Here is an 11,700-nt window from a genome sequence, read left to right on the forward strand (position 1 = left end):
GTCATGTGATATGCGTTTTCAGGTGTGATAGTATGGACAAAGATGGTGTCCGATATGGAGCTAAAACGCTCGTCTGGACGGAGAATGTTTTAGCTTTAAAATGCTGTTTTGAAATAAAAACATATTAGTGTGGATGTAGCCCAAACTCCGTCCCCCTTAGCTTCTGCTACACCTCAAGTTCTCCATTAAAAGTGTTAAAACGTTTCCCCAATTTCTCAAACAGTAGGTCTTTGATTTCACACAGAGGTAAATAAGAAGGACTTTTCATTTCTTATCACAAATGTTGATTTGTCAAGTGTTAAGTAACTTGTAACCCCACAAAATAATGTAGTTAGCTAATGAAGTAATGCTACGGTAGCATCCTAAGCTAGTTAGCTGAGCATGCTAGTTTGCGTCTTACTTTAGAGCCTGCTGTTTAATCCATTCCCTGCACGTTTGCTCATGTTTCAAGGCTTTAAAGCCCTGCCTTCCTATTTGCTAGGCTCTGATTGGATAATTGCTGTTTGGAGACGGCATTTAGTGGGAGCCAATGTCAACTGCACACCAACAGTAAATACATCCACCACACCGGCTGCTCAATAACACTAATGCCAATCCAAAACTTGCTCATGGTCACGGGGTTAACAAACTCTTTAAGGAATGGTAGATGATGAATTTTTGGATTTTTTTATTTATAGGATATCTTTTAATCCCTTCTGTCAACAGTGTCATTATCAAGAAGGATGGGGGGATAAATTAGGAGGCGTTATTTCCTGAGATCTGAACCCCCATATGGACAAGTCTAAAGCTGACAGCAGTCCTATTATTGTAACCATAGGCAAACTTAAAAACATCCTTCCCTTTTTACACACAGATTATACCCACTCCTCCTTAACAATCACAACAATAGCCATAAACAAACCTTACACAGACCCTTCAGTAGCCGAGTCCCTAATTGAGACAAGTGGGGATAATTTCCTGGAAGAACAGTCTGAGTGGCGCTGGACAGGTATGCCAGTAACCTCTGACCCCGAACCGGGCCTGTGCTGACATGAAAGTTGACCTGTGGTGACCTTTAGGGTACTCTACAGGCCCTCTGTGGCGCTTTCCCACATAGGCCTGCCTTTGATGTCAATTGGGGGCTTTTCCCATGGCCCTGCCGGCCGAGACCTCTCAGGACCTGAGGAGAGGAGAGGGTGGGAGGCTACCTTAGGAGAGGTCAAGCCACACCGGAGGTTCCCCACCGCACAGCTATTCCTTCTTCCTTTAAGACACCTCCAAAAATAATTCATCCTCCCAACCTCAAACCCCCCATGCACATGCACACACACAAACTTTCACACATGCTGACACCTTCCTTATTTGGGAAGAGTTAAAAAGCCTTTGCAGCTAATTTGGAAGCATGACAGATAATGTTTCAGCGTTTGTGTTTATTTGTGTATGTGTGTGTTTAAGTGTGCGTCAGCGCGAGGCGGCCAGGTTAGCTGCTTCCAGGGCCTGTGTTTTCAGAGTGGGCAGCTGCCAACCATAACTTTCTCCACAGACATTTTTATGTGGTGAGATCAGAGTGTAGAGAGGAGGTCCATGAGGTAACAAGCAGCGATAGCTCGAAGCAGAACCAGGGGAACTCTGGATCAGAACTTATTTCACCGCTGACGTCTCTGCATGTTTATAAGCTTACATTCATCTGTGAATTCCTGACTTTGAAATCTGAAGAAGTAAGAAATGATAAAGGTTTCAGGCATCATGTCTGGCAGCCCAATCAATGTAACTGACATGGGCAGGCTTTGTTTGTCTGAGAGGAGCGAGGCTGCTCCTCCTGCTGAGCTGCAGGGCAGTATTACGACCCTCCTCTAATTATGGGGTAATCTTTGTCAGTCACTGTCAAAGCGCGTGCGCACGCACACGCACACACACACACACACACACACACACACACCACCACGAGGCACCTGGCTTCATTCCCTTTCTGCAGACTGCACTGCCCATCACATATCCAGCATGACAGGCTGTCAGTAAAGAGCATACAAATGACTTTTAAGGTGCTTTGAGTGATTAGCGCTCCAGAAGATGATGGCTTAATGGTTTCATTTATTAGGCCTGTGTGAAATAGCCTTTTAACAGACATAAAAGCTTCATTATGACGACTACAGCCTATTTTCTATTAAAAACCCATGCATTTGCTGTTCCGTTGCATTATCCTAATGCATGGAGGAGTATAATTGCTGTTATGAAATGGTGCAAAATATGTTAATGTGTCATTCAAACCTATCAATAAAAAACCATTAAAAGGAAAATCACAGAGAATGCCTTCACATCTTTAAAGAAAGGCCTGTGTTGTTAAACATGCATTTACTTTAACTAGCAACAGTGGTTATTTATAATAATTACAAGTCATAGCTAAAGCATTAAGTAAAAACGAAATAACATATCTCAATTATATGTCCTTGCAAAAAAAGCTTGCCATGAGAATATCTCTGTATGATATGCAAATCTCCATGTAAGCGACCACAGAGGTGGTCCATTATTTTTCCTGCCACTTACAGAGTGGCAGCAGGTGGGATCTGAGGACAGCTGGAGAGGTGATTGGCCAGCCATCGGGACTGATGGACGAACAAGTGTTTTAAGAGCAGACAAGTGGCTGAGCCTTTTACGACATCCAGGATGACGGACCAGGGCAAAGGAGAGAGGCCAAGAAACAGAGAGAGCTCTGCAGGGACTCTGTGAGGCCACACGGGGGAAAGCGAATTGACTCCTGGGAGTAAAATGTGTGCCTGGTTAATGTGTTACGTAGAAAGTGTTATAACGTTTTGTTGAAGGGTGGAAATGGAGGTCAAGGGTGTACTGTAGGGTCAGGCAGATAACAGGGTTGATGGGAAGCTTCAGTTTGCAATGTCATTTAAAATAAAAAGTTGCACAAAAAGGAAACTAAATTACAGTATCAAGATCAAGTGGAACATGTTCTGCTGTTCTAATGTGAACAATGTGTAAAGTCACAGTTTGTACCACCATCGACTCTGTGCTCCAGAAAAGATCACAGAGAAAGTCTGTTTTAAAACTTTATCACATCCCAACAGCTGCTCAATCAGTGAAGTATTAATTGACAAACATTACATAGAAGCACAAATAATGCCTCTTATTCTATTCCAGTGTATTGTGTACATAGTGGTTATTGACAGACGTTCTATATGGAGAAACTGAATTTGGCGTTGTGAAACCTTCCTGTGGACAGGGTTTCTATTTATCTAGAAAGAGGAAGTAATTCATAAAGGTATTATGTAAGCCAAATCTTTTGCCACGGTGCTGTTTTCCCCTGTGGCCTCTGATGTTTTAGCGTGCAGCACAGGACTCATATGTAAATTAAAAGAAATTGAGACAAAGGCTGGTCAGGGCTGCAGGGGTCAGGGGTGGAGCTGCAGTATCTGATGTTCACTGGCATTAAAGAAACTGGGATGTCCTGCTTTTACAGTAAGAACCTGTTGCCCTCTCCTCAGGGAAAAGAAACTGAGACAAGAGACTGGACTGAACAGCTGGCCCCAAAGTGAGCGGTGCAACTAATAATCTGTCCTTCTGACAGATGGGGTTAGATGGCTGTCATTTGAGCCCTGCTGATCATGCAGGCAGGGATATCTGCAGCCCCTCAGAGATGCGCTCACTGGTGGCATTTCGTAGGCCTGCGGTCACTGTCACACACGTTGCTTTGCCATTTTCACACACCTCTCCAATGCCCCTGACTGAGCATGAACACAGCACACACTCCTCTCTGGACCTTTCAGGACACTATACAAATCAATGCTTTCAGTGTTATTACTATAGTGTTACTACTGTAGCTCAACAATAACAATACAATGTACAAAACCACACATATTCAGCTGCATAATTCAACAATACAAACAGCAACGTGAGCCCTAAAAAATAATTAAATAGTCTAATAAACTTTTACACACACAAGAAGCTGGAAAATCAAAGTGTGCTTGGTTTCAATGTAATAATCACCTCTTAATTAACACTTTCAAATATCACGACTGATGGTTGATACCGCAGGAGTAAAGTAGTTCAGGACCTGCTGATTTGCATATTGTCTTCAAACATGTCAGAGGTATTAAGGAATGTGCCCTGGGCTGAACACTCCTGTGCTCACATTTTCATTCCAGTCAGCCAGGGTTAAGTCAGGTTAAGAAATAGTCCACTGACTTTTTTTTTCTTTTAACAAGTGTTTAATGAACAGGATGTTGTAGGCTTATGTTCTTGTGCGCAAACCTGCTTATGTTGTCCCATGAAGACAGATGAATTGCCTATAGGTCAAATGCAAGTAGGAGAGCTAAAAAATAATGGACAAAATCTTTTAAAATAAATGAATAATAATTTAAAAATTTCCTCTTTTTTAATCCCTCCCACCTTCAGTTTGTCAGAGATATGTTGTCACATTAAATATCTGTGAATATATCAGTGTTATGGTGGTTTACAACTTGTGAAATTTCAAAAGAAAACAAAAGTTATGCAGGAGAGGAGAAAGGAGAAAGAGCAGAGCATGCCATTCGGACAATAACATGCGCGGGAAAAGGAGGGCGGAGAGAGGAGGAGCACAGAGAGAGAGACAGAGAGAGAGAGAGAGAGAGAGAGAAAAGAGGTGGGGGTGTGGGGGTAAATGGAAGTCTTTTTATCTCTAGTTTCCCACATCCTGTGAACGGCTGCAAACGCGGCCACCCAATTTGAAAGAATGAGAGGAATGTGCCCATTCTATCCCAGCGCGCTTTGATGCGCAGCGAGTTGAGAGGCATTGTCAGGCAACTCAAATAAAGAGCATAGTCCTGGACTTCACTTCAGCCAGTAAACCTCTGTGTTTAATGTGAAAATAATTAGGTAAATGGCAGGGGGTTAGAATAGCTGGGATGCGACTGATGAACTGCTCTCAGGTTGTATGGGCGCTGTTTGCGTCTCTTAATGCAAAATGTCTTTATTAGTGTGTAAATGCTTCAGTGCAACCAACAGCAACAGTCTGTTTCTGTTGTCAGAGGCAGACACAACATGCAGAGAACAGTGAACAATTATGAGGCACTGCAATGGAGCAGAAACTTCAATATCAAGCATGAATAGCATCTAAATAATGAATAGAACAGAACGGACTATAACATCCAGTTTCAGTAACTTGATGCGTTCCTCATGTTTGCTGAAGCCTATTAATAATGGTCTATACATATCTTCTATTCCCTTAATCAGTTTCCTGCGAAGGGAAGAGACAGGGGGGGAGCACTTGGCTTTGAATTTGCATTTCCATCCAACATGAATTCATAATTATTACTTTAGTCTCCCCCCTTTTTGGCGCGTTTTGATTCCCGCCACGTCTGTGTCTGGCCCGGGCGGTTATGAGGTTGGCCTTATTTTCATAAGCGCTTGGAAGGCCTATCTGCGTTTCTATTGGCTCAGCGAGAGGAAAGGGGGCGGCGCCATGGCTGACGTTGGAGCTTTGTCAACGCCTTCTTACTACCGCCTTATAACCTTCCTCCCCCCGCTCAACATTTCCATGAGCCGGTGTCTGACGGAGGCATTGATCTGTACTCCGCTTTATCTGTTTATGTCGCGAATTTTACTCAACTGTTTACAAAACATTGCGTGGAACAGCCGTGGTTTCACGTTAGTTTTTGAGGCAAACTCAGTTATACCGATAGCCGGGACCCGTTTTTGTCTACATTACCCTGGATCACACGCGGTTTTTCTCCTATGCGGATGAGAGGATCCCTACCGCATTTTTGTGCCTGCAACGTGGACTATAAGCTCTACACGGGAGACGGGAGAGTCGCGCTGTCGGAATAAAATTACTCTTATAAACCACTTTTTTTTTTGAAAACGAAGAAGACGGACGTCGTTGTCCTGTGGTGGATATCCTTTAAGGAATGCTGCTGTCCAAGCTCAATTCTCTGGCCCACATCTCCACTGTAGACATGCCGGCGAAAATCCAGCTCCAAGTTCATCAAGGTTAGACGCCCTTTTTCCACTGTGTTGTCATGGAGGACGGGGCTGCAGCAGCAATGGCTGGCAGCTCGCCTATCATGGCTCAGTCCACACACGCTACTACTTGCTAATTTTCAAGGACGGCAGTTCATTTACTGGCAATAATATTAACAGTATTATTATGTTTTGACGTCTTTATCCTGCAGTTACTTTGCTGTATGTGTTTTTTTTTTGTCCGCTGGTATTTACCGGCTATGTTTATATTTGTTTTGCAGTAAAGGAGAGGGAGCCTTTCGAGAAGCTTTATCAGGTCGGCGCAGTGCTGGGCAGCGGTGGGTTTGGCACCGTCTACTCCGGTACGAGGATAGCCGACGGAGCTCCGGTTAGTATGTCTTATGTGTTTGTTTTATTTTTGTAATGAGACGTATTGCATTTTATAGCAACTGCTTCACATGTTTGGTTGTTGAACAAGTCGTCTGACGTGGTCTCTGTTTTGCTTTGCTAGGTTGCTGTCAAACATGTAGCCAAGGACAGAGTCTCCGAGTGGGGAGAGCTGGTAAGAAACTGTTTATAATCCTAATTAATGTTAATATGTATTTATTTCATATATTATATAACAGAAAACTGTATTGGTATCATAAAGGGAGCTAAACATGTATTATTGGAGGTATTTTTTTTCAATTCAGCATGTATGTATGAAATAGTAATATTTATATCTGATCTCTTCAGCCTAACGGCTCCCGGGTTCCCATGGAGATTGTGCTGCTAAAGAAAGTCGGGACGGGCTTCCGCGGCGTCATCAAAATGTTGGACTGGTTCGAGCGACCGGACAGCTTCATCATCGTGATGGAGAGGCCCGAAAACGTCAAGGACCTGTTTGACTTCATCACGGAGAAAGGTGCCTTACCGGAGGAGCTGGCGCGGAGCTTCTTCCGCCAGGTGCTGGAGGCCGTGCGGCACTGCCACAACTGCGGCGTGGTGCACCGGGACATCAAGGACGAGAACATCCTCATCGACCTCCGCACCGGGGAGATGAAGCTCATCGACTTCGGATCCGGAGCCCTACTCAAGGACACCATTTACACAGACTTTGATGGTGAGTAATCATTGCTAAAAACGTGTTGCAATATAGACATTGTTTTATTGTTATTTGTTAAATACAGTAATATGTTTCTATGGATTTCAACATCAGAACCTCTTTTGTCTTATGATATGTGTCCCATACCCGAGCGTACATTCCTATCTTGTGCCATCTCTGACACCCCCCCCCCTCGCACGCACACACACACACACACACATACGCACACAGAGCAGCCTGTCAATACAGGCTGAGCAGTATTGCCTTCGCTTTGGCGCCCCCCATTGGAGGAGAGATGTATTTTTACAACTCAAAGTTTGTAAACAAAGTCACATGTCCACTCCCCCTCCCACGCACACTTCCCTCCCTCTTCCTCTCACGCACACGCCCTGCTTGTCACGCTCCCTGGCACCTGAGCCCGGATAATAACTTCAGAAAAAAGCTCTGCATTCTTTGTTAATTATTTAACCCTCTCTGCAATGCTTTCATTGTCAATTTTACTACAATAATAACAATGATTTTATAAATTACTGTCACTCAGAATCAGCTTAGATGTCCCTGTTATTAGTGTTTATTTGTGCAAAGTTATTAAACAAGGTTACAGTTTTTAAAGATGTCTTTCTCTTTTCATTTCCTCCTGTGTGACAGGCACCAGAGTTTACAGCCCGCCTGAGTGGATCAAGTACCACCGCTATCATGGGCGCTCTGCCACAGTTTGGTCCCTGGGGGTCTTGCTGTATGATATGGTGTGTGGGGACATCCCATTTGAACACGATGAGGAGATTATAAGAGGACAGGTCCTTTTCCGGAGAAGAATCTCCACAGGTAAATTGACATTGCTATACCTGTTCTAGCTTTTAATCACAGGTGTGTAATATTTGCATACTCAGTCTGTTGCTCTGGACTTATTGGTTGTCCTCCTTCCTCCAGAATGCCAGCAGCTGATCAAGTGGTGTCTGTCCCTGCGGCCGGCAGACCGTCCATCCTTCGAGGACATCATCAACCACTCGTGGATGCAGAGCACATCCTCCTCTGTAGTTCCCCCCACAGTGCAGACAGAGAAGACCACCACAGAGATTAGGCTGCACAGCATCAGCCACGAGCCCACAGCCTTCACACCCACCCCTGTGGCCGTGGCTCGGTGATGGAGGCAAAAACTCTGGTCCGAACTGGACTGCACTGACACAAAAGACTATTACAAAAGACTTATGTAACAGACTTGAAGCAGAGAGGAGGGGGAGCAGGGCGGCTCACAGGCCGACTGTCCCAGCACAGACGAGAGCAAGGTGTAAAGGACTACACACAGAGGAGGCCGAGGTTATGACAAAACCATCAACCCTTGGTTTGAACCTGGCAGGCCGCACCCTCTCCATTCTCACCACCCAACTACTTGATTTTCCCAGTCGTTGACCGGCATCAGTGTCAGAGCATCATCTTCTCAAGACTCTGATCTGGGCACCAGGTGTTTATCATTCTGTAGGAGGGCATGCTCTGTATGCACAGACACCTGCACTGAGCAAATACAGTACATTGGCTCACTGTTCTGCTGAATGGCGAGTGGACAGTCTGAGTTACGTAACTTCTTGCTGCACTGTACTCTGCTCTCTCCCTCTATTTCTTGCTGTCACAGCAGAGTGGGAAGAGCGGAAGTGTTGGCGAAGGGAAGCATGATTTTTTTTTTTTTTTTTTAAAAAGTGCCTTCTGTGAGATTGTTGGGGGATCCTGAAAATACTTGAATTTGTGAAAGCAAAAAGGCTCTTCTCAACAACCCTTTTGCTCCTTACTCTGTACAAGGCTTTATATCGTTTAATGCTGTTTTTTTTCCTCTCATGGGCCTAGATCAGTAAAGCCTATGCCATTTACAACCACTACTATCACTACTTCTAACTACTCCAATGTCATTAGCAACCAGACAACCTCATAGCTACTGCAGCAACCTGTACAAACAAGTCATAAAAAAGAAACACTGGACTTACCTCACTCTCTTTACTACAGCACCCACCTCTACTCTACAACCTCCGCTTCCTCCTCTTCTCGTGTTGTACTGTATACAAACACAAGGCTTAGGCAACCACTCATTCACATCCACCTGAATGCACACCACAATGCAAACTTAAAACCATACCGAAATACAACATCCTCTGCTCTTCAATTCAATTTTTTTTTTTTATTTTTACACAGTGCCTCACACAGGTCTTAAAATTCGGTGGGGACAAGAATTGTAAATAATAACAATATTTATTATTGCTGTGACTTCTTTCTCTCACATTCGATGAGCATTTTTGTCACAGACTTTATTTATTTATTTATGAGAGAATTTCGGCTGTACGTATATATTTCATTCCACAGTCACTGAAGGGCCCACAGATTATTTAAAAGACAAACAAAGATGAGATCTTTTTTTGACCATATTTATGGCTTGAAATTTTAAAAGAGCAGATGTTTGTGTGTATGTTTGTGTATGTATTGTAAATATTGTGTAATTAGTCCCGAAAGCACTTCCATCTTAATGTATGTAAACAATGAACGTCTACTGATGGTAACTGGTTTTGTTGCGCTGTTGTCTGCTGTGGGGGCGAGTGAAATCTGAATGTTGTGTGTGTGTGTGTGTGTGTGTGTGTGTGTGTGTGTGTGTGTGTGTGAGTGTGTGTGTGAGTGTGAGAGATGTGAGAATGATAAATCTCTATTGGTTGCATGATTGCAGCTTGGATTGTTGTGTTTTTTTTTTCATCCATTCAAATTAGAATTGTAAATTATGTTAGAAACTATTTTTATACAATTCAATAAATATTTTTTTAACTATGAAATCTGATTCCTTTGTATTTCTTCAAGTAACACAGTTGCCTCTAAAATTTACTGTTGGTACTGCAAATCTTAAGATCAAGGTGAAACCATAGATTTGCAAGGGTAGATACAATTGATCTAAAAAAGGTTGAAACAAAAGTGACATACATAGTATTCTGACACAAACAGAATTTACTAGGTCAAATGGTTATAAGTTGTCAGCAGGTTTCCTGTTCGACACTTAAGTAGAAAAGCGGCGGATACAGAAAACAGATGAAGCGATAAAGGCAGACAGGCTGGTAGAAGGCAGGTGGCAAACAAAAGGGGAGGGGTGCTTATATGTTGTTATAAGGGAGAAAAGCTCAAAACAGAAGAACTGTTTTTTTTACTACAAACTGAGATATTACAGCTACAACACATTATTAATAGCTATTTGTTCATTCTTATACAACAGTTATTTCAGACCAAGTAATTTGATTTGGCGAGAGGCATACCATGAGTGCTGGTATAGAGTATAACAGCACTGAGACTTTTAACGACATGTATGACTCCGCTTTACAGGTGTTCTATTAACCATTAATCAGTGTGACATTAACGGCCGTTATCCATCTAGATTGTAACAAACATTGCAAAGATAAATATATTCTAGAAATTAAATTTGAATTAAATGAGTTGACATTAGCGCACACCTGAAGTAACGTGTAGACAAAGTAGCAAGCTAGTGTGCACTATGCAGGCCAGAAAAATGTATGTGTTGCTTAGCAACAGTCCCCTACCATTCCATTTGCAGAACTATTTGTGTTGCCACTGCCACATAAATGATGAAACAAACAAACAAATCATAATCTGTTGTTGCTTATTCAACTAATACAGCGCTCGTAGAACTTGTATAAAAGCAATATCACTATTTTACATTGCTTGAATAACTTAAATATCTATCACATTTACCTGGCAGCTGTATTGCAGATAAAGATTATCTAAATAGATGGATTTTGGTCCCCTGTTACCCCCCTCCGAAATTATGAGCTTCTATTCGGGAGTACTGCCTGGCCAAAGCGAGCACAGACTAAATTAGCTAGATTTGGCACAGGGCTACAACGATTATGTAATTATGCAGGACCCACCTTAGTTGATATTCTTAATGGTGCAAATTCCTTTAAAAAATGTTATTAATCAACTTACAAACAGTTGAGAAACAGCGAACCTGGGGCTGCTGCAGGTCTTGGGTTCTTGGCTTTAACTGTGCTCTTTAACCTGTGGTAAATAATAGAGTTAGAATTAGCTCTACTTTGACCAGCTACAACATTAAAATCCTGCTGTAGTATTTTTACACTGGTGGAATCTGAGTACTTACACCACTGCTCCTCAAAGCATCTGTCATTGTACAAAGTAATCACCTTCTGCCAGTTCACAGCTGTGTTGTCAGCCACCGCTTGTCTCCATCCCTCTAATAAGATGCAGATGCTCTTCTGAGTTAATCTAGACCCTTGAGCAGTGATAGTGAGCCACAGGCAGAAGCCTATCATGGACCTGCTCTCCTGGATAGATAAGAGTTGTAGGTTTAATCAGTTGTGATGCTCCTGAGGGACTCCTGGCCTCACTGCTAATCTTCCTCAAGACAGCGCTGCTGAGACCCCACGTACAGCGAAACGAAGATTTACACAACAGCAAAATACATGGAGGTTGGAAACGCTGCTGCAGCCCATCAGCCCCAGTTAGTGCCTGTCTGGTGAATACAGTGTGTATTTACCAGCTATAATTTGAAACGATGGATGGGGACTGAAGTACAAGGATGCTGATGTAAGCCAAAATGCTTCCATCATACCATCTCTTTGAAGCATCTGCCATTTCCCCTCAACATTATGGAGCTTTGGAGCATCTTTCAGCTCATTTTTTTGGATTTCCAG

At 43.0% G+C, this 11,700-nt stretch overlaps 1 protein-coding gene across 1 annotated transcript; it reads left to right on the forward strand.

The window, feature by feature from the left end:
• The first annotated feature begins 5,504 nt into the window (after nucleotides 1–5,504).
• pim1 (Pim-1 proto-oncogene, serine/threonine kinase) lies at nucleotides 5,505–9,816 on the forward strand. The gene is made up of 6 exons (XM_023403704.2): nucleotides 5,505–5,955; nucleotides 6,207–6,313; nucleotides 6,437–6,487; nucleotides 6,661–7,027; nucleotides 7,658–7,834; nucleotides 7,940–9,816. The coding sequence occupies exons 1-6, from the start codon at nucleotides 5,874–5,876 to the stop codon at nucleotides 8,152–8,154; spliced, it is 999 nt and encodes a 332-aa protein (XP_023259472.1). The 5' UTR covers nucleotides 5,505–5,873; the 3' UTR covers nucleotides 8,155–9,816.
• The last annotated feature ends 1,884 nt before the right edge of the window (nucleotides 9,817–11,700 follow it).

This window comes from Seriola lalandi, unplaced genomic scaffold (genome assembly GCF_002814215.2).
Source record: "Seriola lalandi dorsalis isolate HSWRI2012SDOR001 ecotype SW California unplaced genomic scaffold, Sedor1 jcf7180002054178, whole genome shotgun sequence".
Taxonomy (NCBI): domain Eukaryota; kingdom Metazoa; phylum Chordata; class Actinopteri; order Carangiformes; family Carangidae; genus Seriola; species Seriola lalandi.